This window comes from Anabrus simplex, chromosome 1 (genome assembly GCF_040414725.1).
Source record: "Anabrus simplex isolate iqAnaSimp1 chromosome 1, ASM4041472v1, whole genome shotgun sequence".
NCBI classification, from domain to species: domain Eukaryota; kingdom Metazoa; phylum Arthropoda; class Insecta; order Orthoptera; family Tettigoniidae; genus Anabrus; species Anabrus simplex.
Window position 1 is genome coordinate 560,656,751 of NC_090265.1, and position 18,627 is coordinate 560,675,377.

At 42.2% G+C, this 18,627-nt stretch overlaps 1 protein-coding gene across 1 annotated transcript in view; it reads left to right on the top strand.

The window, feature by feature from the left end:
• Window positions 1-18,627, top strand: part of LOC136869706 (prion-like-(Q/N-rich) domain-bearing protein 25) — a 109,000-nt gene that overhangs the window by 39,242 nt on the left and 51,131 nt on the right. The window contains exon 3 of the mRNA XM_067144869.2: window positions 14,653-14,802. Coding sequence (XP_067000970.1) covers window positions 14,653-14,802 — 150 coding nt within the window. The remainder of the gene's footprint in view (window positions 1-14,652; window positions 14,803-18,627) is intronic.

Below are 18,627 nucleotides of genomic sequence, written 5' to 3' on the forward strand. Positions count from 1 at the left end.
ACTTCCATCGTTCTCAATTGAGGGTTGGGCTTCACCGATAGCCTTGGTAGCTCTCAGTATACGCCACTGAAAATGTATTTGCCGTAGCAGAGCAAAGATAAATTTTTCACTGTTGTCCCCGAGTTTTGAACAGTTACAAATATCCTTGTATACAAGAGAGGCAGAATGAAGCAGGACAACAAGGAAAAAAGAAACCCGTGCGTGCTGCTGGACTTCAAAGAGGCGATTTCTCGATGTCTAGACTCTAGCGTTCCAACACCACCACTTGCCACTTCGTTAACGGTTTGTTGATATAGGCTTAAGGCAGTTAAAATTTATCAAAGCCGCTTTTCTAGGGTTTCCACACACGAGCAAAGAAGTCAGAAGTAGGTAGTCTCTGCCTCCCACATTAGTAGGCATTATTAATAGTACCGGTAAGTGTAATTATATTAATAACTAACTGACACGTGTTAATGAGCACATGTAAGTCACTTATCGGTGTACTTAAACACCTATTCCTTTGTTTCATCGCAAATAAAAAACAACACTCAAACACTATGCAAGTATACAACATTCTGATGTCGATTGATTGATGTCTGTTGTTTAAAGGGGCCTAACATCGAGGTCATCGGCCCCTAATGTTACGAAATGAGACGAAATGAAACGACAACTTAAAATTCCAAAATCCTCCACTGACCAGAATTCAAAACATGAGGATGAAGAATGAATGGATGGGCGGACATGAATTTAAAACGATCAGTGGATCCGACCCACAGTGCCGCACATGCACAGAAGCTGGCACAAAACAATCGTGTTACCGACCAAGGGACTGCATGATGCTGAATCGATTATGCCTATAGTCGAAATGGGTCCAAAATCCAGGTCATCAGCTCCACATAATGATATTTATCGCTAGAAAAGCAGAACCATGCTATGCGTAATGTTGCGGCACTAATCAATAGGAGCGGAGACTCGCGGTATTCCACACATTATGGTACTATTCACAGGTAATGAAATTCGCACATGTAACACAGCCCTATGGTGTTTCGCACATTGTGGCGCTATTTGCAGGTAACGCAAACCTATAAAGGCAACGCAAAACTATGGCGTTCCTCACATAAGTGGACTAATCACAGGGATCCGTACCATCCCGTGGAATTCCTTACACAGTGGGAATTGAGCATAGGTAAGGCAGAACCATGGTGTCGCTCATCCCATGGTGTCACTCATATAGGCGTACGAATCACAGGTACTGTAGGACCCCCATCCTGATTCACACACTGTCGCTACTAATCACAAACCTATTGCGTACCTAACATAGTGGTACTACGCGTAAGTAAATGCAACCCATGGTGTTCCCTGCGTGATGGTACTAATTACAAGTAGTTTCATGGTTCTAATTGGATCCTCCCTTGGTCGCCCCTTTTAGTCGCCTCTTACGACAGGCAGGGGATACCGTGGGTGAATTCTTTGTCTGCCTCCCCCACCCACAGGGGGTGTGTGTTTGGTCCGCGAGGGGTATTTTATTTCCCCCAAATCCGCCGGCAAGCCGGTTAGGAACCCCCTATCCGTCACCTAGGACGCGCCACGTGGGAGTATCACCTCTCTCCCTGCTACGCCTGCGTAGCAGGTTCGTGGATATACCATTCTCCCGCTCTGTAATTTGCTAAAATATTAATTCTAAATGTGCATAATACAACAGCACAGCAAATACGGCAAGTTCGTCAATTTGAATCGCGCGCCCGGAAGTAACAAAGTTTCTCGAAAATAAAAAATGTTCTCCGCCAATATTTTCGCACTATTGTTCTTAACACGAAGAGCATTCCTGATTTTGTTTTTGTGGGTATAGTCATGAGGCACCCTGTAGTTAACATATAGGCCACGGCTTCGCCCTCCACCATTCAGGCTCCGCTCACATACCGATACAGACACTACACTGACACAGGTTTTCAAACAAACATTTCCAATGTATAACAAGTGATTTACAAAGGACATTATTGCGGAATTGTCGACGAGAATCTCGATGATACCTTCAGCATCCATGCATTTGTTGATGACATGTTAAAGATTTCTCGATACGTACTCAGTTAAAATAAAATTAAATGAACCAGCCACAATATTCATCCAGAAGCATTCCACTTTCGTTACTAAGACAGCAGCGCGCCCAGCCCCGCGATTCCCGGCCGGGTCAGGAGATTTTAATTGTAATGATTAACATCCCTGGCCTGGGGACTGGGTGTTTGTGACGTCCTTAATCTTCTTTTCCTCACACACAACATTCCACACTACCGCCACTACCGCCATTCCAATTACACGCAGGTTCATACAATATGGTACCAGTAGGGCCAAAAGATCCACATGGGTTGACGCCCCGAACAAATAGCATTTTAAAAAAAGACAGCAGTGCTATTGGAAAAGTCAAAAATGTTCGGCAGGCTGCCTAGATGGCATCACTTTATAAAGGCCATGCGACGATTATTATTATTATTATTATTATTATTATTATTATTATTATTATTATTATTATTATTATTATTATTATTATTATTATTATTATTATTATTATTATTCGCTGGGGCCATCAAGGACCACATTAAGTCTTGTTGCATTTGACACTGAACTTGGCCTTCTTTAGAGTCCAAATTTCCCTCATTCTTTGTGAGTGGACCTGCTTACGCTCCTCTGTCCAAGGGGCACCGTGTCTTCTCTTCGGTTGCTCGTCTCGGTTTAGCCCGTTCGTCAATATTTTCTTGCGGAAGAGATCTCTGTTAAGGGCGTCTTCAGCTGAGATATGTAGCATTTGCAGGTCTTCTTTGGTATTTCTAAACCAGGGAATTGTGGTTTTGGGGTTTGAATCAATAAAGTGAAAGATTTCTTTAGTTAACTTTCTTCCGTCCATTCTTTTCAGATGACCGTAAAATCGTGCTCGTCTTTTTCTGATTGTGTCGGTAATTTTCTCTATTTTGCTGTAGACTTCCTTGTTGGATCTCTTTTGATGGATTCCATTTCTGTACTTTGATCCCAAGATTCCTCTCACAATTTTGCGTTCTTTTTTCTCCAGTTCTTTCAAGGAGTTCTTTGTTGGCATTTAGAGACAGGGTTTAGGCTGCATATAGAACTACTGGCTTCAGAACTGCTTCATAGTGACGTATCTTGGTGTTTTGGGAAAGGCATTTTTTGTTGTAGATTGTGCGGGATGTTTGGTAGGCTATTTCCAGTTTGCGTACTCGCTCCTGAAGTGCTTCTTTGTCCAGACCATTTTTCATGATGATCTCACCCAGGTATTTGAATTTGTCTACTCGGGTGATGTCCCCATATTTTGTATGGAGTTTTGGTGGAGCCTCTTTGATGTTAGTCATTACTTCTGTTTTCTCAAACGATATCTGCAAACCAGTTTGTTCGGCAATTTCCTTTAAAATTTCAACTTGAGCTCTAGCGGTTTCTATGTCGTTTGAGAGAGCAGCAATATCATCGGCAAATGCTAAGCAGTCTGTTGCGATCCCATTGGATTTGGTTCCTATTCTCAATGGACTGCAGTTGGTTTCCTGTAATCTCACCCGCCAGGTTCTGATGATCTTTTCAAGAACACAGTTGAAGAGTATCGGGGATAGCCCATCACCTTGTCGGACTCCTATTTTGATGTCAAAGGAATGCGAGAGACATCCGTGGAACTTCACCTTGGATTTTGTATCGGTCAGGATGGCTCTAATTAATGCTAGCAGTTTCAAATCAACTCCAAATTAATTTAAGATGTTTAGCAGGACTTCCCGGTCAATGGAGTCGTACGCTTTCTTAAAGTCCACAAAGACAGACACATACTGCTTGGACCTTAGTGTACAATATCTGATGATCGTTTTGAGATTTTGAATCGTTCAGCTGTTGAGCGACCTTTTCTGAACCCTCCTTGGTATTCACCTATTTGATGTTCGACTTGTGCTTCCAAACGCTCCAGAATGGCAAGTGATATGATTTTGTAAGTCACGGATAGCAAAGATATTCCTCTGTAGTTGTTGATGTTCTTCATGCTGCCTTTTTTTGTGTAATGGATGGATCAAAGCTATTTTCCAATCTTCGGGTAGGGTCTCCTTGTTCCAAATTTCTTCTATTTGCTTTTGCAAGATATCAAGTGATTCCTCTGGAGGATATTTCCATAGTTCTGCTACTACCGAGTCATTCCCCGGTGCTTTGTTATTTTTGAGACGGGCAATGTGGCGCTTGATTTCATCTATGTCGGGTGGTCTGCAATCTGGGTACCTGAGTAAGGGTTCCTTGGTCTCAATGGAGCTTTGCGGTTTAGGGCAATTAAGTAAATTCTTGAAGTAATCTGCCAGAATGCTGCAATTTTCTTCATTTGACGTCGCCAGTGTGCCGTCCTTTCGCTCAAAGCATAGAGATGGTGGTTTATAGCCAGTGAGTTTGCGTTTGAAGGCTCTGTAGTACTCTCTGCTTTCATTCTTCCTAAAGTTTTGTTCTATCTTTTCAATGAGAGATTTTTCGTATTTACGTTTCTCGGTTCTGAACACCCTAGCTGCTTGGGCACGTTGGGTTTTGTAGGTTTCCCAATCATTTTCTGATTTCGTAGAGTAGTACTGTTTCCACGCATTGAGTCTTTCTTGGAGGACTGATTCGCAGGTACCATTCCACCAGGCATGCTTTTTGCTTCTCTTGATTTCTGCAACGTCTTTGGCGGCCTCAACAAGGAGACTTTTGGCGTTGTTAAAGTCACAGTCATTTGGTCTAGCCTTCTCCTGGAACTCCTCGACCCTTTGCCGAAGTTTATCATTGTCGAAGCGTGTGATCTGTTTGGTTGTCTTCCTTGTGTTTGCGGGAATTGGTTTGAATTTGATAAGAGACAAATAATGATCTGAGGCCACATTGATGCCTTTCTTTACCTTGACATTCATAATCTCAGGGCTGTTTCTCCTGGAGATTGCAACATGATCAATTTGGAACTCTCCGAGAGCTTGGACGGGAGAACGCCAAGTCGTTTGCTTTCTGTGTAGATGGCGAAAGTGGGTCGACATGACCTGCAGGTTGTGATTTTCACAAATGGACACCAGTCTTTTGCCGTTGGGATTGGTGCTTTTGTGAGCAGGGTAATTTCCTATAACTTTCTTGTACTGCTGTTCACGACCTAGTTGGGCATTGAAGTCACCCAAAAGAAACGTGACATGGTGTTTGGGGATTTTGTTTAATTTTTCATCCAGTAGGTCCCAGAAATTATCAACTTCGTCTGGATCAGACTTGTTCTTATCGTTTGTAGGAGCATGTGCGTTAACTAGGGCGTATGTTTTGTTCGCGCATTTAATTGTGAGTATAGACAATCTGTCATTCACAGGTTCGAAATTTGCAACCGATTTAAGGATCTTGGTTCTAACAGCAAACGCGGTTCCAAGCATCACAGCTCCATTGAGGATTCCTCTTTGCGCTTTGCTCTTGAAAAATCGGTAGCCTTCGGATTCAAAAATCTCTTCATCTGGGTACCTTGTTTCCTGTAGGGCCATTATGGATATCTGATTTACGTGAAGAGCTTTGGTGAGGGTTTTCAGCTTGCCAGTTTGTGTAAGTGAATTTATGTTGAAAGTTGCTAGAAAGGTTTTAGATTTTGGCCTGAGTTTTTGACTCTGCGGGGTACACCGAGACGCTCCGACTCGTCTCTTGCATGATGTCGAGTCTCCCCCAGAATCCGAACGAGACTCGTGCGCCGTGGCGTTCACGACGAGGGATTTATCCGAAGATTTACCCCCTGGGGTATGTTTCTTGAAATGTTGTGCCATCATGCTTTTTGACTTGACTTTGCTTTGGACGGGTACCCATCATTTTACAACTAGGGTTGTTAGCCCTAGAGGTTGCCTCAAGATGTTTTCTGGCTTCTGGTCATTTACCAGTCTTCGCCGTAACCCTGGCAAGGGACCAGTTTATTTTTTTTTTCACGGTGGTATTTTATTTCCCTACTACCCTCTGACTCTGCTGGCGGCAGAGCCAGCGAGCTTCCCCAATTCCAATGGGACGCGCCCGATGGAGGTAACCGGTAAATCCCCACACGGGTGGTATTATTATTATTATTATTATTATTATTATTATTATTATTATTATTATTATTATTATTATTATTATTATTATTATTATTATTATTATAGTGTTATTATAAAGGCCATGCGATTATTATTATTATTATTATTATTATTATTATTATTATTATTACTATTATTATTATTATAACACTATTACGTCTTCAGCCTGGAAGCTGGTTGGATCCTCAAAGAGCACCACCAAAGGTTATGCGGAAATAGGGCAACAACAAAAGTCGATGGCGGCTCTACAATGAAGCGTGATCACAATGATGCCCGACTCCTTGGCTGAATGGTCAGCGTTGAGACCTTCGGTTCAGAGGGTCCCGGGTCCGATTCCAGCCGGATCGGGGATTTTAATCGCTTCCGATTAATTTTTCTGGCTCAGGGAATGGGGGTTTGCGGTGTGTTTACAGAGTGCAGTAACGTACGTGTCTTCATATTCAGACAACCACCACAGAACCCCCAAATAGTGAATACATTGCTGCAGATAGGGTTGACGTCTGGCGTCAAGAAGGCCGTCCGAACGTTAAACAGGGCCAAATCCACATCTGTGCGAAACAGTTCCCACCCACGACCCCACAGCTGTAGAAAAAACGGTAGACGAAGAAATCACAATCACAGATTTATTTCTTCATTCATATCTCTCTCTCTCTCTCTCTCACTCTCTCTCTCTGTCCCTCCGTGATCAAACAGCAACTACTGTATTAACATAACAATTAACGTTATGTTAAAGATATATAGTAAAACGTGTTCAAAGGGGAACTTGAATAAAGTGTAAACTTTTCACTACGGAGTATTTTCTCGGTCCCGGCGAAGCTTACGGAGTTATAATGTTCTTACTTCTGTATTTAGTTGCTCTTTCTTTTTCTTCCAGTATTCTTTCATTGTTTCACTGTGTCTTGCGTTCCGGCCTTCTAAGGACCACGTTACAATTTAATTTCTTCCTCCTTAGTTGTTCTTTCCTTTTCTTCCAAAATTCTTTCATTGTTTCACTGTGCTTCTTTTTCCTGTCTTCAGTCCACTTTGTGCCTGTCTTCTTTTCCTTCCTCCCTTGGTATCCTTCCATTTGTAAGTCTTTCTTCCTAAAAAATCTTTCTTTCCAATAATTCTTCTTCTCGTATGTTGTTCCTGTCCAGGTCTTTCTTGACTTCCTGAATCTAGGTGGTGGTTGATTTCTTTTCCCAAAGGTACTTGAAGATTCTTTTAGTTAGTCTATTGTTATCCATTCTATAAATGTGTCCAAGAAATAGCAATCTCCTTTTTCTTATTGTTTCTGATATGTTTTCTATGTTCTGGTAAATTTCATTGTTACTTCTTAATTTCCAAAACTCTGCAATTCTTAGAGGACCTAATATTTTCCTTATAATTCTTCTTTCTAAAGGCCCGTTCACACTTACTGGAAGGGAGACGTGGAGAGAGGAAGAATTTCTCCTGTGTGCGCTCATACCTACCGGAAGCGCGCCTCGTCATTTGGACAGCTGACCGTCAAAACTTGCCTTAGTTGTGTGTGAAGCGTTTGTCCAGCCGAACGTAACTAATGGATCACGTGTTAGCTCTTGCTCTCTTGGTAATGAAATGGCGTATGTGTCCGAGGACTTCGGCTCGCCAAGAGCAGGTCTTTTGATTTGACTCCCGTAAGCGACTTGCATGTCGTGATGAGGATGAAATGATAATGAAGATGCCCCATACACCCAGCCCCTGTGCCAACAAAATTAACCAATTTCCTACCCTGCCGGGAATCGAACCCGGGACCCCTGTGACCAAAGGCCAGCACGCTAACCATTTAGCCATGGAGTCAAGCACTTAGCTGAAGATGCTGAAAGGGAAGAACAAAGGACGGCATTAATTTAAATTCAAAGTGTATTTCCGAATGAGCAATGTGAAATTTCAACTGCTAATTCAATGGTATTGCTACATAACTTATGGATGGCATTTATCATATAGAAAAGTGTACTTTTCAAATAAATGAATAACTTTTTCGGAGTCCATTTTCAACACAGCCCAGAGGAAGCAAACACTATGTGCATGTACGGTATGGACTAAACGCGATTGCGAAACACCCGAATACTATACGAACATTACCGAAATAAAATACCGGCGGGAGAATCGGAAGAAATATTCTCGCCAAGCAACTTCCTCTTCTTTGGCGCGGCGCGTTTCCTGTCCAGTAGGTGCAAGTGAGAGCCATCGCATCAATTACGCAGCGAAAGAATATTTTTCTGCCTTCGCGCCGCGTCTCCCTTCCGCTAGGTGTGAGCGGGCCTTAATACGGAATCTCGAGCCTCCGTTTCTCAGGCGGCAGCGCGCCAGCCTTTCACCGCTGGGTTCCGTGGTTCAAATCCCGGTCACTCCATGTGAGATTTGTGCTGGACAAAGCGGAGAAGGGACAGGTTTTTCTCCGGGTCCTCCGGTTTTTTCCCTGTCATCATTCATTCCAGCAAGGCTCTCCAATATCTTTTCATTTCATCTGTCAGTCATTGATCATTGCCCCTGATGAGTGTGACAGGCTTCGGCAGCCGGCACAATTCCTATCCTTGCCGCTAGATGGGGGCTTCATTCATTCCATCCCCGACCCAGTCAATGACTGGAAAACAGGCTGTGGATTGCATTTAATTTCAACGCGGAAACGGAAACGAAGAATGAATTCTTCAAATCTACTTGTACAATGCGGAAAATATTAGGAACTGATGTAGTCGTACGTACAAAATTTGTGCATTTCTGTTGCTGGAATGATCAATGTATAATTGTTTGGACAATCTGACGCACGTGTTTGGAGGGAGTGATAGAACGGATGATGGAACGATTGAAATGCTTGAAAACGTGACGGTAATATCCAACTTGTGTCGAGCGAGAAACGATCCCTGCGAGACAGAACAACTTACAACACAGCACATTTTCTAATCAGCTACAGCCCTTCTAGCAGTCAAAGTGTCCGAGAGAGGAGAGAGAGGAGGAGACGAAGAAGAAGATGAAGATCAAAACAAGAGCAGAACCCACGAACAGCCACAGTGCTTTTGTGACGTAAAGTAATTTGCCAATACATCGAACTCTTCCACTCTTCTCGATCTAATGTGAAGAGCTCAGGACCGCATTAAGAAAGACGCGATTAGAAAGACGAGGAAACAAGTTTGTTTTATTTTTGGAAGAAAGCTTAGTGTTATGAAGTATTGTATAGAGTTTTATGACGGAAATAAGTTTAAGTTGCGTATATCCAGTGTTCTGAAACAGTGTAATATAGTGGTGTGATACTACCAAAATGATCAATCAATCATTCACTAATGATCTGCATTTAGGCAGTCGCCTAGGTGGCAGATTCCCTATCTGTTGTTTTCCCGGCCTTTTCTTAAATGATTTCAAAGAAATAGGAAATCAATTGAATATCTCCCTTCCTATAACCGAATATTTGCCTCAATTTGTCCCCTTGAATTACAACTTTATCTTCATATTGTGATCTTTCCCAATGTCAAAGACACCACTCAAACGTATTCATCTACTAATATGTATTCTATTTTTGCGCTTTGCTTTACGTCGCACCGACACATATAGTTTCATGGCGACGATGGGATAGGAAAGACCTAGGAATTGGAAGGAAGCGACCGTGGCCTTAATTAAGGTACAGCCCCGGCATTTGCCTGGTGTGAAAATGGGAAACCACGAAAAACCATCTCCAGGGCTGCCGACAGTGGGGCTCGAACCCACTATCTACCGATTACTTGAAACTGGCCGAACTTAAGCGACTGCAGCTATCGAGCTCGGTCGTCTACTAATGTCATTCCACGCCATATCTCCACTGAAAACTCGGAACATACCAGTTAATAGAGCAGATCGCCTCCTTTCTCCCAAGTCTTCCCAGCACAAACTTTGCAAACTTTTTTGTAACGCTGCTCTTTTGTCGGAAATCACCCAGAACAAATCTAGCTGCTTTTCTTTGGATTTTTTCCAGTTCTTGAATCAAGTAATCCTGGTGAGGGTCCCATACACTGGGACCATACTCTATTTTGCTCCCACGCTGGTACCTTCATCTTGTCGCGATGTGGGAGCTTGCGTGCCTAAGTGATCCTGAGAGCTATGCCGGCGGGAGCATAAGCTCCTGGTAGGGCCATCCAAGCCGGACAGGTCAAAGGTGATAGGCCAGACTAAGAGCTAAGAGGGATACCCTGGTCCTCCAGGTTGGGAGTTGATCATGGGGCTAACAACCCTATATCGAAAAAACAACTCGTTACGAAACTCATAGACAAGAATAGCCGGACTGATGACAATGGTAAACGACCCACGCGAGGAAATGGAAAATGCAAACGGAAATATGATATGTCTATAGCAACCTGGAATGTACGAACCCTGAATAAACCAGGAGCCCTGAACAGTCTGAAACAAGAAATGGATAAATATAACATTGGAATAGCAGCAATTCAGGAAGTCAGATGGAAAGGAAATGGTGTTTTTAGATGTGGTAGATATACAGTTCTGCGTAGTGGTGGAGCCAGAGGTACAATAGGTGGCACAGGCTTCCTAGTGAATGACAGATATAAGTCAGTAGTTTTGAATTTTAAACCTGTAAATGAAAGAATATGCACTCTAAGGATGAAGGCCCATTTTTTCAATATCACGCTTGTATGTGTGTATGCACCTACAGAGGAGGCTGAGAATGTAGAGAAAGATGTGTTCTATGGACAATTGGAACAAGAAATAGAATGCATCCCAAGACAAGATGTAAAATCATACTTGGAGATTTCAACGCTAAAGTGGGTAAAGAAGAAGCCTATAGGGAGACAGTTGGGAAGGAAATTTTGCATGATGAGTCAAATGATAATGGACAGAGGCTAATTGATTTTGCCACGGGAAACTCGATGGTGGTGAGGAGTACATGGTTTCAGAGAAAGAATATACGGAAAGCCACTTGGTGTTCACCAGATGGTGTCGATCGGAGACATGGATCTGACATACTACAAGTTGACAGTTGTAGGGGAGCTGATTGTGATTCGGACCATTACTTGGTACGGTAAAATACAGGCAACATATTGCAGCTTACAGATCTGCTAAGAAAGGGAAAGCTACAAGGAGATATATGGTCTCAAAACTGAAAGATAAAGAAACTGCGCAGCTATATGAATCCAGGATGGAGGAGAAATTGGAGGCTAAACAACAAAGCTGTGCAGTGGAAAACATCGAAGGAAAGTGGATTTTATTGAGAGATGCATTGCAGGAAACTGAGGATGAAGTACTAGGAGTGGAAGTAAAGACTGAAAGGCAAGGATTGTTTGATGATGATTGCAGAAGAGCAATTGAGGAGAGAAATGAAGCAAGGAAGAAAATGTTTAGAAGGAAAACAAGAACATATGTAGACTAATTTAGGAAGAAGAGGAAACAGGCAGACAGAATTTGTAGGAGAAAGAAGAGAGAGGTAGAGAGGAAATGGATTACAGATTTGGAGGAACAATATGATATGCAAGAAATACGGAAGTTCTATGGGAAAATAAAGGACGTACAGAAAGGTTTTCAAACACATGCTGTATTCTGTAGAGATAAAGAAGAAAACATGATTGGGGGAAGAGACCGTATTCTTGACCGATGGGCGGAATACTTTAGTGAACTGTTGAATGTGGCTGCAGAGACGGTGAGATTGGAAGAAGAGGATGGGCAGCCTTGGCAGGATCCTAGCCTAGATTTAAAACCAGTGCCTGTACCATCTATAGAAGAAGTGAGGACGGCAATTAAGTACTTGAAGAGTAATAAGGCTCCAGGAAGTGACAACATTTCAGCTGAGATGATTAAATACGGGGGTGAACAGTTGACGCAACTTGTTCACCGACTAATTGTGGAAGTTTGGGAGACAGAACAAATGTCAGAGCATTGGAGCTTAGCGATTATTTGCCCAATTCATAAGAAGAAAGATAAAGCAAATTGTGAAAATTATAGAGTGGTGTGGTTTATAGAGTGCGGTTTATAAGGTCTTAGCCAAAGTTTTGTCTATGAGACTCACTCCACTGGTTGAGCAGATACTAGGAGACTACGAAAGTGGCTTTCGACAGGGTAGATCAACAAATCACATCTTCACTATCAGGCAAATAATGGAGAAATGCTATGAATATAATGTGGATGTGCATCAGCTGTTTGTGGATTTTCGGCAGGCTTATGATAGTGTGAAAAGGAGGAAACTGTATCAAACAATGATGGACAAGGAGTTCCCAACTAAATTGATAAGACTGATACAAATGACCCTAACAGGTACTAAGTGCATGATTGGAAGGAAATTTTACTAAAGAGTTTGAAGTAAACCAAAGTTTGCGGCAAGGGGGTGTGTTATCTACCCTGCTCTTCAATGTGGTTTTGGAGCGTGTGATGAGAAAGGTGGAGGTCAGTAATCCAGGTGGTACGCTGTTCAACCGTGTAACACAGAATCTGGCTTATGCTGCTGATGCTGATATGCTGTCTAGAAGATTGAAAGACCTAGAGGAAGGACTGGATAGATTAGAAAAGGAAGGAGGAGAAATGGGCCTAAGAGTGAATAATGCCAAAACTCATTACCTGTTTGCATCTAGGAGGACCGTAGTTAGGGAGGACAAGTGCATAAAATCAAATGGGATTAACTACGAGAGATGTGAAAAGTTTAAGTATTTAGGAGTGCTGGTGACAAAAGACATGAAAGAGGAAATAAATGCGAGGATTGCCGCAGGCAATAGGGCTTACTTAGCTTTACTGAAAGTGTTTAGATCACGTAGCCTTGGTAGAAGATTAAAGTTGACAGTCTATCGAACAGTATTACGACCAGTAGTAACTTATGGCTCTAAAACATGGACAATGACCAAAGTAGATGAAGAACGGTTGAACAGATGGGAGAGAAAAATACTGAGAAAGATTTTTGGCCCAGTGAAGGAAGGGGAATTGTGAAGAATAAGGAAAAACAAGGAATTGGAACTCTATGGACATCCAAGTATTGTAACCGAAATAAAAACCAACAGATTAAGGTGGTTGGGACATGTGGAGAGAATGCCAGATAATAGGGCTGTCAAGATGATCTAGAAAGGAAATCTAGGTGGTAGAAGATGGAAAGGAAGACCCCCGGAAAAGATGGCTGGATTATGTGGAGGAGGATTTAAGAAAGATGGGAATAAGAAGATGGAGGAGGCGTGCAGAAGATCGTGAAGATTGGGCTACAACCGTCAGAGAGGCCAAGGCCCTACAAGGGCTTTAGCGCTGAGGAGTAAGTAAGCATCTGAACGTAGATCACTATCTCCTACCCACCCATTAGGATCTAGAAATCTCACTCCCAGATTCCCACATACCCACTCCGTAATCTCATTTAAATCCCCAATCACCTTGCAGTCAGTATCCTTCCTACACAGTATTTCGATGCAGGAATGATGTAGTAAATATTTATACAAAATAATAATTTTTAAAAAGCCAGAGAAAAAGAGCTTAAACTTTTCATATGGGTCACAGTGGGTTGAGTGACAAGGCCAAAGCCAACAAGAAAGAAAAGAATGTTCATAGAGCATAACGTGCTTTCTGCATTTTATATAAATACCAGAACCCAACTTTGAAATACTGATGCTAATAAAATACATTTTTAGTTATTTTCTAAGCTGCCTCTGAGGAGTAGTAGAGTGTCAGCCTCCGTATCCCTAAAGAGCGGGTTCAAACCCAGCAGATGTAGTCGGATTTCTGAAGGCAATATACCGTGTATCGTGCTGTATGTAATATAAAAGCGCAGTAATAAAAAAAATGGCGTATGGCTTTTGGTGCCAGGAATGTGCGAGGACAAGTTCGGCTCGCCAGATGCAGGTATTTTGATTTGACTCCCGTATGCGACCTGCGCGTCGTGATGAGGATGAAATGATGATGAAGATGTCACACAAACCCAGCCCCCGTGCCAATTAAGGTTAAAATTCCCGACCCTGCCGGGAATCGAACCCGAGACCCCTGTGGCCAAAAGCCAGCACGCTAACCATTTAGCCATGGAGCCGGACAGCGCAGTAATAACTATAATTAACAAATCAGTGTACTGCAGTAATACGTGCATCAATCTCGATAGCCGAGCGTCATGCGTAAGCGCTAAACAATATTTAAAAATAGTGTATACTGTATCATGTTTTGTTTAACGGTCGTCGTGGTAATTGGTGTTTTAAGGCAAAAATCCCGATGTTTCGTGTAATGCGGAAACTTGTCTAATTCAAAAAAAATGGTCCCTTGCTATTCCGCTTTGAGCAAGTTTAGTTGTATTTATTAATTCAGCTCTGTAGCTTTTGTACATGCAAAAATTCAAGAAAACTTACCAAACAGGCCACACACCCTCCCATCTTCCCCATTTTTCACATCCTTTTACCTACTTCCCCGTCCAGCACACCTCCCCAACACGCCCACATCTCTTGCTTGGCCAGAGAGAAGGCGTAACCCTCTAAGTGGCCCGCCCCACCCCTTCAGGGAGGGGAATGAAAAGTTGCTCGGTCAGTCAGTCAGTCAGGTTTACTGAAGCAAATAAGAACATGAAGTGATGTGACAGACACAGCACTTCATCTTTCAACACAATTGAATAATTTCCAAATGAACAGTTATATTTATGCTTGCATAAAATTTACAAAAAATATATTTCATATTCCAGGACCATTGGAGATAGGAGACGAATGTGACGTTGATTACCAGTGTCAAATAAAGATGGGATTGGCAGCGGAGTGCAGTAACGTACGTGTCTGTCAATGTCGGCAAGGTGCTCACTATATCAGTGCCTCCGGTAGATGTTACAACACCTCAAGTAAGTACAATCTAATAATGACCAGTGGCATGGCATTTAGGTCGCCACCGTCAACATAAAGAAAAATATACATGAAGTATATTTCTTATATAAATTGTGTTTTCTATCACTACATTCCCGTAACACATGATTGTCATGTAGCGCCACAGAATTTAACTGATACATAATACATACACAAAACATCTACACGCCACATTTACGCCACGTGTTGCCTGCAGCGCTTCAACGGCAAACTCGTCCAGCCTGGGCATAAGCAACGAGGCTGGTTGTCAATGACCTTCAGTGCCATACTGAGAGTGTGACGCACTTGGGTGTCTTGCATTGTTTGGCAGTTAGACACAAAGGCAAACTGTGTTTTCTTCCTTCCTCTACACCCTCTACACTCCCAAACAAGGCTTTTAAATTGACTGGTGAAGTTTTCACTTTACATTGGTGAAAAAATGAGTGTATCCTCCGTATTCAATACATTATATATTCTATCATTAGACGGAGTAATCAAATTCACCTCACTATGTGAGCTTATTGTTCATTTCCATCTGTATAATTTGTTTTCATTTCTTTTCTTCTTAGGTTAACACAGTTTTTAGTTTCAATGTTATATTAACCCCTATTTCACTGAATTCTGTCGCAATGAGTTGTTTTTTGCCCCACATGATGATGTGAATATTGTATATTGTGCTAATTTAGTTTCTGCCTAGGCTGTCTTTTGTTTTTCATTTGTTCTTTCATTATGTTTTTTGGCATTTTAGCTTATATTATGTAAATTATTTCACCTCCCCCCAAGTCTCGATCGAGTGAATTGTGAAACACCAAACACCCACATAAAGCTTTCACTTTTTCTAGAGTTTCCAGATCACGAACTTTTAAATGCTCCCATATAATTTCTATTCCATATGTCAAATTTGGATTATTTTCGCTTGAAAAAGTTTCATTGCTGTGGACAGAGACAATCTTTGGAATGTCTTTCATGGCTCTAATCGGTTCTGTTACCTTTTCTTTAATACGTATATAGAGGTGGTCCGTGTCGTCTGGAGACAGATGCCCAGGTATTTGAATTGGTTCACAATTGCTAATTTGTTTCCTTCTAGGTACAGTTGGTCTTTTAATGCATTCTTTCCACCTTTCCAAAAAGTCATTGGAACTGTCTTCTTAGTATTAATTGAGAATTTGTTTTCAATTGCCCATTCCGAGAGTTGTTCGAGTGCATCTTGGACGTTTTGTAGGATTGGCCCTCCTATGACAATGTCATCGGCATACATGTACATCACGACGTCCTAATCCGTGCCATGGGTGATTCTTGTTACATCAGATGTTACGATATTGAATAAGACGGGACTCATGGCGACTCACAGAGCGCGCTGATGCTATGCGGAATATTGAACACTTTCGCGCATCGCCATGTTGCGGGCCCTTCAGCTTCGAATGCACGTGCTAATGTTTACAGTCCGTTGCATGTTTTCGATTTTAATCATGTCTGTTAGTAGATCTGTTGTAGTATTATATGTGACGGAGTGATAATATATTGCCAAATATTTTCAAGGAATATGGGAGCTTATACATTACGGTAGTTATTTGATCGACTATATTAAAGGGAAGTAAGTAATTGAACTGTTATAAAATACTTTCCAATTACCATAATCGAGAACTAAACAGGTTATAGAGTGGTTGATTCAGAGAACGTATGGACATGATTTTTAGAATGTTTAGGTTTTTTCTTGTTTGCCTTTTTCCAATTCATCGGGGATAATTGTTTAGAACTAAACAGCTGTTCTGGAAAAGACTACACATTTTTCATATACACTGCGTACCGGTATCACAAATTTGATAAACCTCGGCCTAGAATCCGTAAAACTTGATAAACCTCTTTTGATACATAGTTCAAAAAATTAGGGAAACGTGTTTTGTAACGTCTGGTATGTGAACGTTAATTTGGTAGATGGGGTTCCAACGGTCGTACAGCATACCTTGAGACCTTAGCTACTCAAGGTATGTCAAATCGAAGTTATACTCAATCTATAGGCGTAGCCATCCATTAAACTATCAGGTGACCCCTCAAAACAAAGTGAATAGTGGTGCGTCCGTGTATCATTGTGAGGTACACAGACTACTGCGGTCATCTGAGCACGTTTTACGTAAACCAGCACGTCCCATGAGACACCTTAATGAGGTTCAAGTCGCAAGGGCCGTCACTTTTATCCAGGAATGATGGACTTTTCGTCGTGTTACTGTGGATCTCAATGTCTCTCCGTCAGTTATTCAACGCTTGTGGAATGGCTACAATGAGACAGGCCAGTTCACAAGGAGGGTTGGACAAGGTCGTGGACGCGTGACAACCCCGCAGGATGACCGATATCTGACCATCTGTGCGTCGCGGCGTCGATCAGCAACTGTCAGAGAACTACAACAAGACCTCAGGAGGGTCACTGGAGTCACGGTGTCTAACCAGACAGTAAGGCACAGGTTAAGAGAAGTGTCCTTACGACCCAGACGACCTGTTTGAGTGCCCCGTCTAACGCAGCAACATCGCGCAGCTCACCTTCTGTTTGCCCGTACCCAAGTCAACTGGCAACTTCGCCAATGGAGACCTGTGTTGTTCACAGACGAGTCCAGATTTCCCCTGACACACCGTGATGGAAGTCAACGTGTATGGAGACGCCGTGGTGAGCAGTACATGCCAAATGTTGCCCAGGAGGGCGACCGATTCGTACAAGGTTCTATGATGCTGTGGGGTGGCATCAGTATTGATGGCCGTACGGATCTTTTCGTCGTCCGTGGTAATCTTACCGCTGCGGGGTACATCCAGCAGATACTGCTTCAGCATGTGTTGGTTGCTGCATGCGGTGTTCGCCCTGAATTCGTACTCATGCACGCTAATGCCAGGGTTCATGTAGCGCACATCATCAGAGCTGTCTTGCGAGAACTACACATTCAAGAGATGGAATGGCCAGCAGTGAGTCCCGATCTTAATCCGATCGAGCATGTGTGGGATAGGCTTGACAGAAGTATTCGTAGATGTCCTGTTCCACTACAGGCTCTTCAAGACCTTGAACAGGCTCTCATTGAAGAATGGAAACCGATACCGCGACGTGACCTCCATCGACTTATACGGAGCATGCCATGTAGGTGCCAAACTTTGACAAATGCTCGTGGAGGACATACACCATACTGAAGCTCTCCAACTGAGATAAAAATCCACCCTGGAGGACTGTTATCACTTTATTTTCGCCCTTATTTGGACATTTCCGTTTGAGTTCTGAAAATGAACGCGAATCCATCGATGTTCTTTTGTATACTTCAACGGTAAAGAATAAAGGTTTAGTTGGTAATATACCTGGGTGTGAGGTATTGTTTTGTGGAGCATGGCATACGTTCAAAAACATGTTCCCCTAACTTTTTTGAACTGTGCATTCTGGTAAGGTATTGCTTCAAATTATTATCAATTATATGAAATATGATTTATTGGTATCGTACGTCTTAAGTCTCCTTTTCTTCACACTTGTTTTATAATAAAATAATACAATTATTAATACGCTATTCCAGAAAAATCTGTCAATATAAAGTCTAAATAAAGCTCATTGCAATCTTGTCAGTCCTAGCCTACCTCTTCCTCCTCAATTAATCCTTACTCGCTGGGGACGTGGCTCTATGCTACTCAATATTATTGCAGAAATTATTATACCCTGGGCATTTCAAAAGTTTCGTCCTTCTGATTCATCATGTATTTACATTGTGCAAGATTTAGATTTAATTTCTTCCTGAGCTTGGTCAGAAACTTGGCATACATAACATCAAACTTCGGCGGAATAGAAAGAACGATCACTCGTC